The sequence below is a fragment of the Martes martes genome (genome assembly GCF_963455335.1).
Source record: "Martes martes genome assembly, chromosome: 4".
Classification (NCBI taxonomy): Eukaryota; Metazoa; Chordata; class Mammalia; order Carnivora; family Mustelidae; genus Martes; species Martes martes.
This window is the reverse complement of record NC_137891.1, coordinates 130,275,285-130,295,780: the sequence shown is the minus strand read 5'-3', so window position 1 is coordinate 130,295,780 and position 20,496 is coordinate 130,275,285. Positions and strand designations below refer to the sequence as shown.

The 20,496-nt window shown below is 38.5% G+C and overlaps 2 protein-coding genes across 3 annotated transcripts in view; one reads left to right on the top strand and one right to left on the bottom strand.

Moving 5' to 3' along the window:
- The window catches only part of LOC308341472 (serine/threonine-protein kinase TNNI3K), a 312,271-nt gene that overhangs the window by 233,269 nt on the left and 58,506 nt on the right, over window positions 1–20,496 (top strand). For both annotated transcript variants that reach the window (XM_080801434.1, XM_080801433.1), the window contains exon 21: window positions 229–338. In XM_080801434.1, the coding sequence (XP_080657560.1) occupies window positions 229–338 (110 nt within the window). The remainder of the gene's footprint in view (window positions 1–228; window positions 339–20,496) is intronic.
- On the bottom strand, window positions 5,399–19,442 carry LRRC53 (leucine rich repeat containing 53; the record flags this gene model as incomplete). The annotated part of the gene is given in 6 exon segments (XM_080800060.1): window positions 5,399–5,497; window positions 5,501–5,635; window positions 5,639–7,728; window positions 10,404–10,919; window positions 16,201–17,016; window positions 19,355–19,442. Coding segments are annotated over 6 exon segments (3,744 nt in total).

Below are 20,496 nucleotides of genomic sequence, written 5' to 3'. Positions count from 1 at the left end.
TTTGTTGAATGAACAACTGAATGAATGGACAATTATAGAGATAACCTGATAGTATCGAATTATCCAACATTTTGTTCAAGCATTAAAAAAAAAAAAATAGCATAGAGCTATCTTTGAGTCTCTGCTAATGTTGCACAGATTGATTTTTGATGACTCTTTGTTTGTCTGTTCATGTTTCTTGAGGCAAATATGTGAGTCTCAGAACTGACATGTTCATTTGGTTCCTAGCGGCTGCTGCAGCAGACATGGCTTACCACCACATCAGACCTCCCATTGGTTATTCTATCCCCAAGCCCATATCATCTCTGCTCATGCGAGGGTGGAATGCATGTCCTGAAGTGAGTAATTCTTATTTCCTCTTAGAAAATGTGTTATGGTCAAAATCTGTCACAAATAGTGTAACTCCAAAGTCTACTTTTAGTGTGTATTTTAAGACTGTCAAGGCAGGAAGACTGATTTGCCTTCTGCTCTTTAGTCTCTAATTGCCGCAAGAAGTCTGAGTATCTCATATTTCTAAGCCGCTGCTCTCTGATTTTGAAATGTTTCTCACAACTGATTAGCAAAAGAGAGACCAGGGTATGACAGATGACTCACAGTCTCATCTCAGCTGCAATTTTATTAACTACACTTGAACCATACTTAAATCATTTTCTGAAGAAAGAAGTTTGGCACAAGACGGATTTGTATTAGCTTTTCACCACGAGGCAGACCTTCAGTGAAGACCCGGTAACGAGTGGTCTTTAGTAGCACTGCCTCAAGCATGAAGCCAGAGACCAAGTCCTAGTCCTTCCCTAATTCTTTAAGCAGTAATGTGATAAAGTAGTTAGGAGCACAGATGGTGGGATCGAGGCTATGGAAGGAATAAATAAAGTAGGATATGTAAACAGTGAAAAAAAATTAAATATGATCATAGATCTAAGAATATTAAGGGTTACACTCCTATAATCCCAGCATGAAATCTCAGACCACTTGTCTACAAGACAGGATTCTTCTTATCTGTACCAGACATTTTGAGAATGTCTTTGTTCTCAGAGAATGACAAAGGAGGAGACTCCTCAACTTCTCTCCTGATAACACCGTTTAGTACAGTGTCTGAGCTCTCTCTGCCAGCATGTTTTGTTGTCTATTGAAATCCTTGTGTTACGTCAGCCCACATTGATTCTTCTGCTCTGAGTAGAGGAAATTAGTTCACATTAGTTCACAAAAGTGTAGCTGTTGTTAACTCAGGAAGTACCTCACCAAGGGAGAAATAGAGTAAGCCCCAGTCTAGATTTTGGAAGGAGAAAGCCAAGTTCCCCACTTCTTTTTTCTAAAGGCAAAACCCAGACCAAGTCATTACCCAGCTGCACAAATGTACATGGAGACTTTTAAGAAGAAAAATAAAGATTATTATGGCATGTGGATTGAGTAACCTCAAAAGAAGTAATCTCTTCTCCTGACCCTTCTGTTTCACAGATTATATATTTATTGGTGTTGAATCTTTTCTCACTACCGGAAAGCAGGGACTTTTTGTTTTGTTTTGTTTGCTGTTGAAACCTCAGCACCTAGAACCATCCCTAGTAGATGTTCAAAAATATTTGAGTACATCAATTGAGTACATCAATTGAGTACATCAATGAGCACCACTATTGCTTATCAAAGCCTCCAACACCCTCATCTGAATTTCAGTGTCCAAAAAATAATTTGTCTTGAAAATTATATGGCTTAAAATAGTTTGGGAAAAGCTTTCCTTGCTTATTCAATATGAACCTCAGGCATATTTTCTAGAAATAAGTGTGTCAAAAAAGCTAATCTGAAATTTCCTTTTCTCTTTAGTGTGTATAACATAAAGTATAACAAAAAATGTAAAGTAAATTTTAAAAAAACTGTCAAGGGTATCCCTTTTGCTTTTATTAATGGACTCTTCATGATTATGATTATAAATTGGGAATATATGGAAGTTTTCATTTGAAGATAAAAGCAAGTCATTAGCAACTTCTAAAAGTATTTTTGGAGGTAGAATGGATGTCACAAATAACACGTTAGGAAATAAGAGAACCAGGTTAGGGCTAAAGGAGGGTATGCTTAAAGTTAAAAAAAAAAAAAAAATACAAAGAACCCCAAACTCAAGTGTTTAGTGGAAAAGTTTTATTGGTAAGCAGCAAAACCAATCAGTCCAGGGCCTGGGCTCTGAGAATGCAGTTCAGGGAGAAGGATGGGGGAAAAGCATAGTAGGAAGCAAAGTCTCTGACTAGCCAGCTGTATCTGGGCTTGCCAGTCAGGTGGGCCCTGGCTTGGCTGTGGTTTCCATCTCAGCATCATGAAGTTGAGCTACTGGATGTGACGTGCCTGAAACATCATCGCTGTGCCCATCTCAATAGCGTCTTCACTGTGTGAGCAGGCTCAGTGGTGAGGAAAAGGGAAATGATGGGCTAGTTCTTATTCTTTCCTTCAACAATGACTTATGGAGTCTCTACACAGCCCCAGGAACAAGTGCTGGGGATTCAGTGGAGACCTGTGCTCAGGGAGCCTCAGTAAGGTCTAGTAGCCAAATGGGGATAAACTGAATGAACAAATGATTTTATAGTTATAAGCCAGACTGAGGAAAACAAGAGTAGATGAGAATGCATACTAAAGGAATTGGCAAGTGAAGGACAAAGAGATAATGTAGGTCAGGAAAGGCTTCCTGGAAGAAGAGACACTTGAGCTGAGGTCACAAGCATAAACAGGAGTTTGCTGACTGGAGGGGTTTGGTGAGAGAGAAAAACAGTCCAAGCAAAGAGAAGGTGTGCAAATTCACTGAGAGAAAGGACACAAGAGAGAGGCTTATTAGTTATGGGAAGCTTGTAGCCACTGAGGGGCTGGATCTCCATACCATCATTTGAAACAAGTTCATCTTTAGATCTGAGACACTAACACCTGGTCCTTGCTTTCTAGGTTATCAACTTCATTACTCATTCTTTCTTTCATATTTGTCTTTGCTTCACTCCTTGAACTTGAACCATATTATTATCTCCTATATATGTCTTCTTAGTCAAGACCTACAAAGACAGAAGAGGACAGTGAGAAAAGCAGATATGAAATCCCAGGCAACTATATTTTTGTCCCTAAAGAGGTGCAGAAATATGATAAAAGTAATTGTTTTTTGAAAATTCGTCTGAACTTGGCATGAAAAGATTTGATAACTTAGAGAATTGCGTGTGGTTCCTCTAGTGAGACAGGCACTGAATTATATTCTAGTATGATTAAGGGTAATTGAGCGTTGTTTCTTAACGTGCGGGCTGCATATTACATACTCCAGTTTACCCGGAAAAATTTGTTAAAACGAAGATTCCAGGGCCCTATTCTAAAGCTCCTGCATCAAAATGTCTAGGATGGAGCCTGGGACTTTGCATTTAACAAGCACCTCAGCCGATCTGTGCCCGGTAAAGGCAGAGAACCAGGGGCTGAAACAGGAGCAAAAGACACTGAAGTCTGAGCGTGGGCTGAGCTGCTGTTGCATTAATCCAGTTGATTACAAGACAAAGACTACAATGGTTACCATGGGGATTCAGGAGCAAGGGCAAACTTGAGAACTACTTCAAAGCAAACAACATCCTAAGGAGGTGAAAGACTGGATTTAGGAAATGGAAAAGAGGAAGGAGCCCAGGAGAGCTGTCATCATCACCGCCTTCTGAGAATTAGCCCATGACCAGAGTACTCCTTAGGCTCTTGGGTATCAGGGACATTGTTGGCAGTGGGAGAAAAAGCCAAGCGCTCTGCTTTAAGGTGAAGGTGGTTTTTGTTTTTTGTTTTTAATAATAATAGAAAAAGGAAAAAAGAAAGATAGCTACCAAGAGATTAAAAAAAAAACCTAACCTGGTCTACAAAGCTAAGGGAACTGTCAATTAGAATAAAGTTATTGTGCAAGAAGTTGGCATAGATGCTCTTCTCACCTTAAAGGCGCTTAACCAAATGAAGTGGGATCAGGGGAGGCAGACAGATGGCATAGGAGCTAAGCTCAGGCAGAGAGGCTGAACAAAAATAGAGGGGAGAGGAGTTGGAGTTAAAAGCAAGAAAATTTTGAATCCAAGGAGAAAACAGAAAGAAGAGAGGGAATAAGGTTAGAGAGTTTCAAAATAAGAATGTTACATCATTTGCTGGCAATTCTGAATAGGAAAGAAAACAGAAGATAGGCAGGGCGTGTAAGCAGTATTTACATTGTTCTATAGTCTTTTAGGCTATACAAATATTGCAGGATGCAGATATAAAGATCCTGTTATATAAAACTATATTAGAGACTACATAAATATATAAAATATGTAAAAATATATTAGATATAGATAGAAGAAGAGAAAGTACTACCTTTTTCCCCCTAGGAAAGGTAAAATGTAATATTCTATACCATGAAGGTATGCTTTGACTGTTTTACTGGGATGTCAAAAATAAAATTGTTTGAATATACCTCTATCTTTCCAATAAGTCTGGCTTTGAATGAGAGAAGCTTATTCTACTATTGCTTTTAAATCTCATATTTATAAGGACATTTAATTCCTGTGCACAAGGTACTCACACCAAACAATAGTGACATGCTAAACTCAAGAGATCAAACCTTGAAAGCTTACATACTAATAGGTTATTTAGTTTTCAAAATCTTAAGTTAATAACAATTGGCAATAAAGCTTGTTAAAATTCCCTTTGTTCAGGATCCGTTGTGTTGATCTTGAAGCCCCATTTGTTCTTCTAAAATGATTGAAGCCGAGATCCCCACCTAGTGGATTTGGAGGATTTTACAGGTTTTACAGAAATAGCTTACATCCCCTGGAAATCCTTATTTTTTTTTTTCTCTTAGAGAAATAATAGGTTTTAAAAACTCTACTTAAGATCTAGGATAATTGTCAACAGAACAGTTGCAAATGGTTGAAATATAGCAATATGCATATCAGCTAGACTACAGTTAACAAACAAAGCTCAATTTTTATTTTCATACCATAATTAGGAAAACAGATCAGGCACAAATATGAATATATAATCATCTATGTAGAAAGCAATATTGTAATACCACTAATTGAGATGTGTATAGTAATTTCCATAAAATAAACATCAAGTGTAAATCTGTTCAAGTACTTTTTTCTTCTTTAATCTTTCATTTGCTTAAGGCTTTTTTTTTTTTTAATGTTTGCTTTCTTTCCCAGAACTAGGCAAAACTTTTCTTTCCCATTTTTCTATTTCTCAGAGAAGCAAATTCAATTAATTGTGTCAAACCTATCTTGTGGCTCCATCTTTGATTTTTGCGTTCTATTCAGTCGTGTACTTTTACTTCCTTGACAACAAAGAGTTCCTGAGGACTTTTCCTCCAGAAGAATGCATTTGGAATGCCTGCAAAGACTAGGGGGTGTTTGTGTGTCCTTTTGAAGAAAGCTAAAATAGAAAATGATGATTAGTTGAGTTCTGCCTCTAAAGGTGAGGGATTGCCACAGTCAGCAGATGGCGGATTCAGTGTAGGTTTTGGAGCAGAGCTTCCAGCCTCATTTATTCTTCAAGGAATTAGAGGCACGTTATTTCTTGTCTCAAAACTCCTGTCTTTTAAGTCTAGTGAAGAGGAAAGCACTAGATGTGTCTGCACTGCCACTGCACCTCCTTTATGAGCTCTGTCATCTCTATCTGGTTGAATATTTTAAACTCCTCCAAAGTCTTGCAAATTACAGTTAATTCTGAAATCTATTTCACTACGAGGACTATTTTCAGCTTCCGGGGAACACGTGATACTCAAATCCTTAGCTGTAATGGTAGCCTCAGCAGAGCTTGAATCATACAACATATGTTTTTCACTTTTTCCATTTTCCCAAGTTTGCTGCATTTCTTTTCTACTACCTTTTAAGGTCAACTGTGCAGTCCTAATTAATGTACTAGAATCTGCCTTGTTTCCATCCAGCATTTTCTTCTCTTCTTTCCCTAATATTTTTATCCCTAGTGTTTCAGCGCCATCATCTCTGGGCAATACATTTGTGCCATCAATTTCTTTTTTGTCACTGTTGGTTGGATTCCAAATGGCTTGACTACTAAGAGAAGTACTGATATCTTTGGGAATCTCTGTTCTATTTTGGTATGGAATAGAATTTGTCTTCATCGAAGTTAGGTCGCCTGTGGCTTGTGTCTCAGAGGAAATGAGATCAGAATCATCAGTTTCTCTTTGAGGAGGTTTTATCCCTACATCATTTCCTTCATCCGTGATACAACGTTCCATAATTTGATCTGATATTTTCCATTTGGTCATCATTTTTTCCTCATTTCCAAGTTGTGTGTGACTTGAGTGTTGCTCTACATGTTCCAAGGTTTCATTTTGATTTAAGGTATGTTCGTAATTGGTGTCCATTTTGTGGCCATCTACAAGTTGTGTTTGATTCCCCAGGGACAAAGAAAACTGATTTGGCTCAATGATCTTGGATTTGTCCTGCTCCCTGTGCTCAGTGGGCTCTGTTGCCCCTTGGTCAGTAGACCCCCTGGAAACGCTGGGTGGTAAAACCTCACTTCCTATATTTTCCCAGGTAGCTAGTAGATACTTGGGTACTTCCAATGCAAGGGAAGTTGCACCTTCCACTCCCTCATTTGAAAATTGAGAGCTTGCCTGCCTCTGTTCAGCTATGACGGGTGTGGGTAGAGGCAGCGTTGATGCATTGCTATCAGGAATGAGGCCATTAGGGTGACAACTGCCTTCCCTGGACCTCTGGGTGACTACAGGTAAGTCATTAGCACTGAGCGGAGGAGTCTTTTTAGTGTCTTGTTGGTAATACGGGGTCTGCTTTGGAGCATGTTTGAGAGGCATGCTCTTTGAAGTGAGTTTATCATAGTTGTTGTTACTCACTGGCTGTTGGGGAAAATCTGCAGAGGACACAAGGTTTATATCAGCTTCTTTCTGAGAAGCTTTAGGTAATTTATGCGGCAGTAACAATACCTGTTTGCATTTCTTTGGGAGTTCTGATGACTTTTCTGGATGGACTTTGACTTTTCTGAAAGGGTGTGAGTTTAATTTTATCCTTGAATTTTGTTTTTTAATTTTCCCTTTGAGGTCAGATTGACTGGTTCTCTTCTTTTTCGGAATCTGTGGCTCAGTAGACAGTTTTCCTCCTTTGTTTCCCTCCTGAGGATTGCCACATTTTTTGAGATCCAACTTGGTCAGGTGACTACTTTGAGTTTTCTGCTGTTTCCAGTGGGTTGATGTTTTAGATGACATTACCAGACGACTTTTTTCTACTAAATCAGGATCACAGAAGCTAACCCTCTTAGGGGAACATGTTTTCTTGATTTTTGTTGATAACCTTGATAACTCTGTGTTGTCCTCCCTCATAAGGAATTTTTCTATTGCGCTGTTAATTTGGATCTGCTCTTTCTTGGCCTTTGAACGTTCTTGACGATTTGGCTTCTTTTCTTTCACATAATCTTGAAATTGATCACAGGGCACATACTTACAGATAAGAGAACTGTTTGGCTGAAAATAGCTAGGCCTGCTCCGTTTTAATGGTCCACAAGGATCATCATATTTTGATCTATGTTTTTGTAAGATCTGTTTTACACAGTGTTCCTCAGGCTCACAAGGCTGGGATGATGAACCTATAATAAAATGTCTCGGCCTGTGAGGTTGTAAGCCATTGTCTTTTTTTTCTACTGGAGGCTGCCATGATTCATTTGTTAAATGCTTTTCAAGACCTTCTCTTGCCAACACTGAAGCGGATGTTGCATATCTCCTCCTGAATGTGTCATTGTTGATATCTGCTGAACAATAAATGCAGAAATTTAGCACTGAGCAGAGTTTTATTACCCCAACCAAACAGATGTTTAGAAACCTATGAAAGGTGCAAAAAATGATTCCTCTGATGATGGCAATTCTTGAATACTTCCTAATTTTTAACCAAACACACAAAAGACTTTGGGCAGTTTACAAAGCTACTCTTTACGGCCACATTTTAGTCAGTCGCAATGCTGAATTAAAAGTTACAGAATTAGAAATAAAAACATTCATAGTTGTACATCTTTACATTAGTTGTTGGTTAGGTTAGCTTTAAATATGAATAATATCTAAGCTCTTTTCAAATGGCCATCACAATGTTTTTCTGCATTAATTTCCCAGTTAGAACTAAATATTAGGAAGAACATGATACAGTATTGAGTAGTGTTTAGGTTTCAAACACAAGATACCTTCAACAACAAAAAAGAAATACTTGTGATACTACTACTGGCTTCATCAAAGCAGAGGCCATACCTGTTTTATTTCCCATCACTTAATATAGGATTAATTAAATATTTGTTAAATGAATGAGTATTCTGTAATATGGTCTGGTCTGTATTGCAGTAATCTCTGTGAATTTTAAATGATACATGTTAATATGATATTAATGATACCTGTTAAATAATACTAACGACAAAAATAATAGTAACATTTACCATTGATTAAGCATCTACTAAGAGCCAGGCACTGTGCTAAATACTGTACCTTCATTATCTCATTTAATATTCGCAAGAGATCTGATCCACTGGACAAGTCCTGTTGTCCTATCTCTTTCATAGATGAAGAAAGATGCTTAGAGACGTGAAATGCTTCTCCTACCCATCACATTTCCACATGTCCATATCGGCAGAACTTGACCCAGGTCTGTCTGACACTAAACCCTATCGTCTTAACTACAATGCATATTAGGTTTAAAATAACATCTTATCAGTATACTTTCTCTTGTCTTCTGAAATTGTCTGTTTTATCCAAAGGAAGAAAGGAGTATTTCTGTTCAGAGATAGGAGACGTGAGCTAGTCTTCACACTAGCATCTGACTCTTAAGATTTGCCTTCAACTTTCTGGGGGACCTTGGGGAAGCTACTTACTCAATGGGTATCAAGAGATAAGACTTAGATGGGAATTTTATGTGGATATAAAATTATTCTGGGGAAAGAATTTTGGCTTTTATCAGATTCCAAGAGAGTTCTGTGACTCAAAGATAAATATTCAGAACTATTGGACTAGATCAACTCTAAATCTTCCCTCCTCCTGAAATACTGGGATTCTGTGTTTCTAAGTTTGAAGACATAATCAGAGTGACATTGACTCTTACTGACTTCTCTTCTAAAGCAAATGTAGCCTTGGTTGTTTTCTCTTCCAATACCTATTCATTCCATCTCCAGTACAATGCCTGACTTGTAGCAGAATTTCAAGTCTTTCTCAAAAGCAGATGTATTGATTTGACAAACAACTGTGTTCTCTGTGTGAAACAAGGGACTGGGTTTTAAGTGGTTAAGAGACAACATTCCCTTCAGTAAAAGGGTTTCCCACAGAAAAGTTAAGGCATTGGACAAAGCTAAACATCTACCTGAAGTGTGGCTCTATTGAAAGGGTAAGTGTTTATTTCTTTCTAAAATAAAGCCAGTCTGATCTGGTTTCTATGGCAGACTTTTTTTTTTTTTAACTTTGGCTATTCCTCTCTTGAGTCAAATCATCAGTCCCCAGAAACTAGTAAGAACTGGAGTCTGGGGAATGCAATGGCAAATAACATGCAGTTTCATTCTTTTCCAATTGTCCCCAAATCCATCTTAAGGGCCATATCCTGATGGTGAGAATTTCTTGGTGCAGTACCTCCACCGTTCATATTCTGAGAGAAAGCTCTGCTTATTATAAACCAATTCAAATAAATGACAGGAACCTCTTTACAGAAAAGCTGTCAAAGTTTTCACTGCTGAGCCTGAAAGCATCACCTTACTATTCAGGAAGGAAAAGGAAGACATTTAATTCATTGCCTCCACCTAAATATTGACATTGCCCATGTACAGTGGGTAGATGTCATGGCCAGATTCACTTGGCTCCCAACATGGGACGATGAATTAAGTCCTGACTTTCCCTGGACTGGAAAGTTATCATCCTTGACAGCTCAGCAAGCAAAGTGTGTGTCTTGACATCATTCCTGAAATGAATCACTAGCACTAGAAGGCCCATTCTTCTAACATGTCAGGCTCTGAGAAGGTTGCTTACTGCAGAACTGGCGTTAGAGCTCGAAGGATGTCGGAAAAGAAGCCGATACTCAGCCTCCCATAAATCTTAACAGCATATTGCTATTTAAAAGCCTGCTTTTCTTAAAAAAAAAAAAAAAAAAAGAAGAAGAAGAAAAAGAAACTTGTTAGGTGTTGGGTCACAAACTCACCTTCCAACAGGCATAAGATATACTTACTCTCAGCTCCTAAGGGTGGGGGAGTCCTCATCTACACCTTACACCAAACACACACACGCGTGCGCACACACACACACACACACACACACCCCATACAGATCTAGTATCTTTAGAAGAAGGACAGACTGGTGCTACACAATGATTTTTATAGCATTCTACTGTTAAGAAAATTAAAGGAGATTATGCCTTTTGGAGGAATTTAAACAGAGTGGGATCTTCTAAAACAAGGCAACTCACCTATTGTTCTTGTTACACGCTGTGGCAAAGTTTGAGGTTGGACTCCCCAAGGCTCATGATTCCTTAGCTCTTTAACTCTCTTTGGACAATGTCTTGTAAGTAAGCCTGCTTCATTAAAAGCTGCCGTATTCCCAGGAGGCTCTGAACATCCCGACTGCAGCAGTCTGCCACCAAAGCGGAAGAAAGTGCTGCCTGCCCCATGGTCTTTACCTTTCAGGTTTCTAAATGATCCGTCAGGGGCTGTGGACTCAGAGGCCAGTGCTGCTTGATGGCTGTTTTCCTGTAAAAGTGGCATTTCCTTTCTGGACCCCACAATGGACATGACCTTTATCTCGTTTTCCTGAGTTAAGTGGCAGTTACAGTATCCCTTAGCGTGGTAATTTCTTGCCTCATGAGCACACAGGGATTCATCGAAGGTTCTGCAACAAAGGTTTTCTGATGTGTGTTCATTTGCTCTGCCTTGTTGGAGTTTCCAGTTAAATACAACTAAACCTAGGCAAGTGAGACCAACAGCTCCTGTGACAAATAGAGAGACCATTAAAAGATAACATCAAAGGAAGAAACATATAAATCACCAAATGTGAAATCGACAAATATCAAGGTTAATGGTTTAAAGGGCATCAGAATGGGTGGGAAGTCTATCACCATGAAGAAAAATACCGGTGCAGACAGAGGCTGTTTAATCAACATTGTTCTGTCTGTTAATTGGGAGCTCTCTTTGTAGCCTATTAAAAATTATAAGAAAAATACCATCTGGAATGCCTTTGGTGGAAAAATGGAGGTTTTTTTCATGGACTGAGATTCATTCTTGCATTAAAATTCTTCTTCTGCCTGTAGGAAACCAAATTTCCTATTTCTTAATCCCACAGTGAATAAGAATAGACTACATTTAGTACATACCCTGAAATTCCCATATACCATAACCCCCTCCTGTTGTCATATTTTTTTCATCCCTAAAGATTCACCCCCTACCTCTGAAAAAGTCATTGACTTCTGATTAGCATAAAGGCCAAATCCCTGGGCATCCAAGTCTCAGCGCAGTCTGGCTGTAACCTCCCTCCTTTGCCTAATTTTTCATTTTTCATTATTTAAACACTGTGTTTCAAACTCTTCAGTTCATTAGTCTTAAGGTATTTCTAAGGTTTTGTGTATGCCCCTAGTGACTCTTGCAGTTTTTTCCCTTATCTCTATGTGAAATTTTTTTGAAATTTATTTATCCTTTAAAAACTAAATCTGTATTTCTGAATTTCTCGATACCTTTGCTGTTTTTTCCATCTTGCATAAGATCACTCCCTTCTATGAACTCCCACAAAATCATGACTGACATCTAATCTCAGATGTCTGGAACTGTCCCATCATGTTCTACATATGTATAGCTTATCCTCTGAATAAAACTGCAAAGGGTAGTGTTTCTCAAACTCACACGCGGAGTCTCACCTGTTTCTACTTCACCGTTTTGCATCTTGGCAAAAGTCATGCTCAACTGCCTAGATGTTCAAACCAAAGTCTCTAGGGTTATACCCCACCTCCCTCTCTGTCCCAGTCATTTCCTTTTTTCCTAGCCCTTATAACAGTATAAAATTACTGTGTTCGCTTACTTGCTTGCTTGTTCACTGTCTCTCTTCCCCTGCTAGAATTAAGCACTGAGAAGAAATGGACCTTTACAGTCTTGTTCGACATCTTATCTCCAGTACCCTCAACTCTCACACAGGCTCACCGGAATGTTTACTGAATATTCTTAAGTAAACAGAAGGGATTCTGTTTATGAGTTTTCATAATGAAATGCACTGAGTGGTCTAACTTTACAAATCTCCAAAATGGTGATGGGGTAGGCATGGTGTCAGTATCAACTAAGTTAGGAGCTCTGTTTTCTAAGTCCAGCTCTGACCATAAATTGCTGTGTGACCTTAGGCAAGTCAGTTCCCCTGGAAAACTCAGTTTCCTGACTCTGGAAATGAAGACAGTGAAAGAGATGAGGTCAACATTTTAGACTTTTTGATTGATTGCACCATGCCTGGTTCCCTCTACTATAGACAACTTTAATGAAAACAGGATGATATTTTTTGAACTTGAAAGAAAAGAGAAAGTATCAGGCCATGATTTCTTCATTTTTCTGTTAAAGATGAAGATTAACCAAAGTGAATAGCAGCCTCTGGTAAAAAACCATCAAGCTTTAGGTAGTTTACCAGATCTTGAGGTCTTATAAGCCCCACTTTAATTTTTTTGTGATAGTATATTCTTAGTACTATCACATTTTAAAATAATTCAATCTCTATTAAAGACACAACAGTTTTTTTAAAAGTACTAGCAAAACTTAGATCAGATACTTTATTGCCTAGAGCTAGGGTAATTCCAAAAAAGACTTTTGGCCTTAAAATATTAAAAACATACAAAAATAATAAAATTTTAGAAACACTCCATATGTCTTACAGGGAGTAAGAAAACTCAGGATTCAAAGCTTTGTTCTGACACCTTCCTTGAGCAAGTTTTCTAACCTCTCTGAGACTTATTTTTTCTCCCCTATCAAACGAGGATGATTAATACCACTCAGTAATTAAATGAGATTATATATGTGACATTTAACACATAGTCAACTTCGATCATAGGTTCAGTGAATCATCATTGTGGTTTATGGTTATGATTCCTACTGCTGTTGTTTCATTTTGATATTCCCTATTAGGTCCTAGAAGACTCAGCTGTTGGGGGGGGTGGGGGCGTGGGTGGAGAGAAAGTCCAAAAAATAAAATCATTAAGAGAATACTTAGTATGGCTGATGCAGTTACTAAGCCAAATAATAAAGAAAAGAAAGATCTAAATTTTCTTAAACACATGCATCAGCCATTAAAATGAGAGTAGGCATAATCTGATTATAGGGTAAAGTTTTTCCTCTAATTGTGTCTAAATGGCGAAGATCTACTCACTCTCCTGTTGTTGATGCTAGAACTATGTATGCATCACATTACTACTCAGGTATGGTCACTTTCTATTAGTGCAGAGAGCAAAAAGCAGCAAATGAAGCTTGTAGGCAGGCTGAACATGCTATTAAGAAGATAGTTGAATTTTCATTGCCATGGGCATTGTTGCTATTTTTAAAAAGTGTTCTAACAATCTTTCTGAGTTGGAAAAACAACAACAACAAAAAGCAAATTTTAATGATAAGTCCTTGTTGGAAATGTTACAGCTTCATGAAATCTTTCTCCTTTCATTAACCAATTCACAGAATATGAGGTTTTAAGATATTAGAGTATGATGCCAAACAACCACTTATTAGTTTTAAATTCACTGAATTTCATTTTTTATATTCTCTGGAATTTTGATGATTTTTCTATAGCCAAAGAAAGAAAGGGAATCAGGGGTCAAATTATAGTTCTTTTTTTTTTTTTTAAGATTTCATTTATTTATTTGACAGACAGAGCTCACAAGTAGGCAGAGAGGCAGGCAGAGAGAGAGAGGAGGAAGCAGGCTTCCCACCGAGCAGGGAGCCCAATGTGGGGCTTAATCCTAGGACCCTGGGATCATGACCTGAGCCGAAGGCAGAGGCTTTAACCCACTGAGCCACCCAGGCGCCCCTCAAATTATAGTTCTAAGTCTTTTCCCCACAATCTACAGTTATAGATTATTAATTACATTTTTACGTCAGAAGGAATAGAATCTTAATAGAATAAATTGTATAGTAGGAATTTTTTAAAGACACATATTTCCTAAAAACATTTTTTTTAAAGATTTTATTTATTTATTTGACAGAGATCACAAGTAGGCTGAGAGACAGGCAGAGAGAGAGGAGGAAGCAGGCGCCCCGCCGAGCAGAGAGCCCGATGCGGGGCTCGATCCCAGGACCCTGGGATCATGACCTGAGCTGAAAGCAGAGGCTTTAACCCACTGAGCCACCCAGGCGCCCCTCCTAAAAACATTTTTAACAATCACTCAATGAGAGATACATAATGATACTTTCACACATTATAACTTAACTTGTGTATTATCATACTTATAACTTATCAAAATTTGTCCATGCATAATAAGCTTCCTATTATTTTGACAAAACCTTTGAATCTTCCAGAATTTATATCCAATTTATATCCAATGTAATTTGGTAGTAAATTTTTTCTGAAAATAGATACAGAAAATACCTAGAAGATATTGAAAATTAGTCTATTGTAATATTTCCAAAATGATGCCCTACAAAACACTAATTTAATGAAATCCTCTGTGAAAAAAGAGTTAATGATTAAGTAAATTTAAGAAACATTCCACATTATATTTTCCTCTTAACGATCCATGATGCTTATTAGAAATGAGAAAAATGCTGCAGTAAAGAAACCTACTTCACTTTGTTTAATCCACCATTACCCAAATCTGTTTGAACCTCACAACATGTTGTTTACATGTGCATCTGTGTATGTTATTGGAATTTCTATTAATTATTCTGTAGAACTAGCACTTGAGTTCTACTACTCTAGTACATTTAAAGTAAAACTCCCTGCCCTATTGCTTTTGTCTTTTATGGTAAATTATTTCTTAACACACATAATTACTGACATGGTTACATAGTTTTTAAAATAACTTATCTTTCTGAGAGGATTTAAATTCACTTCCAAGTGAATCAGAATACTGCCGATGGTAGTTCCATTGTTTAGACCTGACACTGGTCCCCATCTATTCTGATTAAAAGTGTAACTGTCAGGAGTTAAAAATCTGATGTTCAGGTTTCACTGGAAACCTGCTATGGAACAATTATTTATAGCACATATTCAAAATACATCAGTTCAGTCCTGGATGTCATTTGCAAGTCTCTGGTGTTCTAGCTTTGGGGCACCCCCCCCCACACACACACACCTCATCACCATGGTTACCCACAAGTGCAAAGGATTTCACCACGCACTGCAAGCATAGGGGGGAAACACACATCCAGGTAGATAACTCAAGAAATCTCATGTATATTTGGTCTTTGACTAATGATATTAAGTATCATTTTATATTATTCACCCAGTGAGAGGTAACAATAGTTGATGTATAGCTAAGAGATGTTTAAACTACCTTAGAAAAATTAGAGTTGAAAATTATCTTCTCCTTAGTCAGTCTGGGGAGGTATGGGCCAAGTTTATGAATGAGTTGATAAACAGAAATCTTACAAGAATTCAAACTCCCAAATAGGCGGAAAGCAAGGCACAGAGAGGTTAAATAATTTCCCCAAGGTCACAGAGCAAGTAAGAGGGCAGCCAGGATTCAAATCTGGGTAATCAAACTGCAGAGCTCATACACTTAATGACTGTGCTGTACAAGCACTATAGAGCAGGAAGCATGTGATTGCCATACTACCAACTCCTCATGCACCTGGTTAAGCCCACTGATTCTTACTAACCACAGAAGGGCACACGGATGAGAGTACCTTGAAGAAAGAGACAATGTCTCTTCACTTTTTAATCCCTATTTCTAGTGTTTTAATGAATGCCCCAGTGCTCCGTGGCAAACGGAAGATTGATAAGATGTATATACTATTCCTGCATTACGGACAAGAAAACTGAATCTAGATGGCAAGGTGACTGACTCAGGATTACAATGGTTATTATACCAAGACTAGAGTTCTTGAATTCTGGTCCAAGACCCTTTCCTCTGTTAGGTTCTCTGCAACAGGAAATTCTTGCAACCTGTTCCAGGTCAATCAACATCCTCCCACATCTACTGACAACCTCTCTCTTCCACAAGCCCTGGAAAATTTCCCCAAATCTCCTGGGAAAGGCATCACTTAGTGTATTTTAAGAGCATGGAAATGAGCTGGGTACACTTCTCCCTGGCATACCTGCAAAGCCAAGGACAGTCAGCAGGGCCACATCCTGCCCCAGGAGGAGAGGACTTCTGTTCTTTAAAACCAGAGTGAAGTTGGAGACCTTGGAGTCACAGTTGGTCTCAGACAGCTTTAGCACACTCTTTGCAGTGGCCACAGCTGCGGCAGATGGCTGACAACTTAGGTCCTGGGCATTCCGGAGCATGCGAGCAGAAGACTTAACATAGTTTCTTAAAAATCGGGCAAGGGGGTAGAGATCACAAGAGCAGCTCCACTGGTTCTTATCTAAACTCAGAAGGATGAGCTGCTTCAGTGGAGTGAAAACATCTGGCATGTGGGCCAACCTATTTCGAGAAAGGTCCACTTCCTGTAGTTGAGGAAAGGGCTGGAAAGCATCTTTCCCAATGTAGGAAATAAAATTGTTAGATAAATCCAGATGCCTAAGACTGTGCAGCTTCACGCCTCCGAAAGAAGTGCCTGTCAGGTTAGTAATCTGATTCCCATCCAGGTGGAGCCGGGTCAGGTCCTTGGTGTTCCGGAACCAGGACCCCCGCAGGGTACGCAGAGCGTTATTGCTAAGCACGAGCACCTGCAGACCATGAAGCTTGCTGAAGGTGAGATCAGTGAGCGAAGAGCTGGATATTTGGTTGTGCTCCAGCAACAGTGTCCGCAACTCTGAGAGGCCATGCAAGGCATCTTCCCGAACGTCCGCGATGCCATTTCTGCTCAAGGAGAGCAAGGCAAGATTAAACAAGACGGATAGATTTGTGCTCTCTATAGAGGAGAGGTATCCATCAGTGATGATTAAAACCTTCGTGGTCACAGGGGCTGCTGTGGGGAAGAAAAGCACAGACTAGCAGCAAGATACACACAAGTGGGAGGGGAATACAGTGGAGAGCAAAGATACTCAGTGCCCTCTGAGCAATCTTATCACCTGGGTAAGAACAATAAAATGAAAAAAATTCCCTGATTTCTCTGTTTAAGGGGAAGCTGGCTCTTTATCAGAATGATGGATTTTTATGTTCTTTGTTTCTATGACATGTTTATTTGAGAAACATAAACCCATCTGTTCCTTTCGATGTCAAAGTTAATTCACTGTTTGGAATTATCACCATCAATGTTTTTTCCATTTTTGTTTTTGTTTTTGTTTTGTTTTTGTTTTTGTTTTTGTTTTTGAAAGTGGCTTTTTCGGCTTCCTCTCTGTGAGGCTGTGTACTGACCCACTCCTGGCCTGCTGGCCCAAGACAGATTTACCCACGAGCCACGCGTGGCTAAGCTTCATAGCCAGTTTTCCACGAGCAGTGTATATTTATGCTGTGAACTCAGTCATCTTTTCTCTCAAACCTAAAGGTATAAGTTGGGTGGGAGGAGTGAGAAGGAGTGTTGGTTTCTCCTTTTTAGCTCCAGGCTAAAAGTTGGCAACTTGGTAAGGATCTCTATTCTCTCCAGACGACCTGAGGATCTGTCAGTGGGGTTCTCATTATAGTCTGGGCCATCTTGGCCTCCACTCTAATATCTGTTCCCTCCAATGAAGTACATCATGTGATGACAGGTGGTACTCAGGGCTTCCAACTGTTAAATCCCTTCACCATAATCACCTCAGAGCTATCACTGCTCTGTCATTAGAAATCAAAGCGTTTTAACTCAATAAAGATGTATTATAATCAGGAGTTATTGTAACACATCTTTATCATGCTAAAATTGTTTTGACTGCAAATGACAGTGCCATAAAGACGGAAGAGTCCATTGTCCCTGGGAGGTCTACAGGTGATATTAGAACAATCAACCAGGGGGGAAGCAAATCACAATTCCCTTATGAAATTCACACTGTACTGCTGAAACAAAGAGATTTCAAAAATGTGAAAGAAGGATTTTCATGGTGTCTTCTTTTGGAAGAATGCTCCCATCTCTATAGCACAAACAAGCTCAAATTGTGGTCTGTCTTTTTCTGTATAGTATTTATTGCTGATTATTTGAATTCTATTAATTCTGGCCAGTTTAGCATTTTGTTTCTCTCAGTATTGTTTTTGATATGGGTTAAGGGAGTTTTATTTTTATGGATCCCCAGTTCTCTAGGGATTTGTCGACTCTGAGGGAACAGGCTATTGATTCTGTCAATTACTTCTTGTCTAGGAATAAACACGAGCTCCGCTCACAAGTCATCCATTTACTATTCTGTGTTTATGAAATTTAACTTCATGAATGTGGCATTCCGTAAATGAGAAGGAAGATATAGAGGTGCTGCAATGTTTCTTACAGACATCAGCTATCTCTGATCAGGAAAAAAATAAAATTATAGTGAAGTCAGGAAATCTATTTGAGAGGGTAGGAGTTTAGTGTTTAAGTGTTTTCAATACTAATTGGAAACAGTGTACAACCAACTACCCTTGAAACTGTCTCTCTCCTGTCAGGGACGACGATAACTTCTATCTCTTAATTTTCATTGAGTCATAGGATTTTAGAAATGAAATTGTCTTCTTTCACTCCATCTTAACTCAGACTTGTTTCTGAAAATTTTCCGATGGAAGAGCTTATAACTTGTTTATCTTCTCTTGGATATCAGGATGTAAATCACATTCTCCTCAAATTTGTTAATAAGGTGTCTTATTAAATTGTTGACTTAAGCAAGCAATATGTAATGAATACAGGCAGTGTATCTTGTTAGCATTTCTACAGCTCATTTGCCACCAATAAAAAAAGACTAGACTTTCAAAATTAGATGCACTTTGATAATAATCTGTTTTGCTAGTACATCACTTAATCTTACTAATGCTGAACAATTGCAGTTCAGGTTTCTGATTCATTGATATTTTTCCCAGCAAGTGATAGGGTTCAAAACTGCACGAAGTATGGACAAAAATATAATTAAAGTGATTTTTTTTCTATTATTAAAAAATGTGTGTGGCTGCATGAAATGGTAGTATTCTTCTGTAATAGCAAAATATCGCAGTTACCTCTGAAGGTAACTAAGTTCTTGCCATAGTTTTGGTTGAGACCACCAGAAACAGGAAAATAATGTTACCAGTCTCTCCTCACTGAGAAAGGCTTGCCTTTTGAAAGTTTTCCTCTATCAGGCTGAGCCCAAAGAGCACTCAGCACAATGCAAGCCATGGCAGCGAATTTGCCAGATACACTTAACACTCCTTTTTAGAGCTATTGGTTTTATTACCTACTATATAGTTTAGCTGGTGACAGAGGGTTACATCTCTGGTGCACACCACGCATGACGCAGGACAAGCTGCCACCAGCCTCAGCATGATGGCAAAGAGCATGAGCCATCCACCTGAAAGGAGAGGGCAAGGCACATCGTGACGTTGGCATTTATTACCATGATTTCAGTATGTTCAGCTCATGAGGCATTTGGGTGATTTCTGCTATTTAATGAGCCACCTTGGGTTCTCACAAGATGCCAGGTGAATAGCTAGAATTCTTAATTCGTGTATAATTTAAACCAAACTTCTAAAGCATTTGACCATAAATTTAGAGAGCTCATATCCAGGGCACACCCCTTAGAGTAGTTTATTTAAAAACTAAATTACTCTGTAAACTACTGTACAGCTTATTGAGCTTTTGCACATACATGATTTTATTTAGTTCTTTTAATTCTGCAATGCAATTGGAGGCTTGAAAGGCTAAAGTTCAGAATGGTTCATAAACCACCTAAAGTCACATAGCTATTTGGTATTTGACCTCACATCCTTTGACTCTATCTCCAGGGTTCTTTCTAGTTTGCAGAAGTTAATCTCAGGCACTGCATCTTACATAAACACCAGCGAAGTATTCTTTACAGATTTAGATGCCATACTTAGAGAGGGAGTCTGAAGGAGCACCAAGATCATAAGCTCTACCTAGCTTTGAATTCAGCTCTGCTATTTACTGACTAAGGTGTCTTAGGTAAATTATTCATTTTTTCTTATTTTTTGCCTTTTCATTTTTAAAATGGAAATAACAGATGCCTACATTATAGAGTATGTTGTAAAAATTAAATGGAATGCTCTGTTTAAGAAATGTTAGATTTTACCATGATTTTTATGCTTTTTCAGCCCTCCAATGAAATGTTAACATCATTTGAATATAATATTCCAAAAAGGCTATGTATTTATAATGTATTACGTGATTGATTTAGGGGGGAAAGAAAACCTGAAGCACATTGTAATAAAAACGCTCTACCTATATAATAACATAGTTTGAGAATTAAATAAAATGTAAATAAAACATAAAATCATGAATTCTGTCATTCGTTCAACCCTCTGTACTGACTGCTTTCTGTAGGCCGAACACTGCTGCAGGCACTGGGGATAGAGTAGTGAC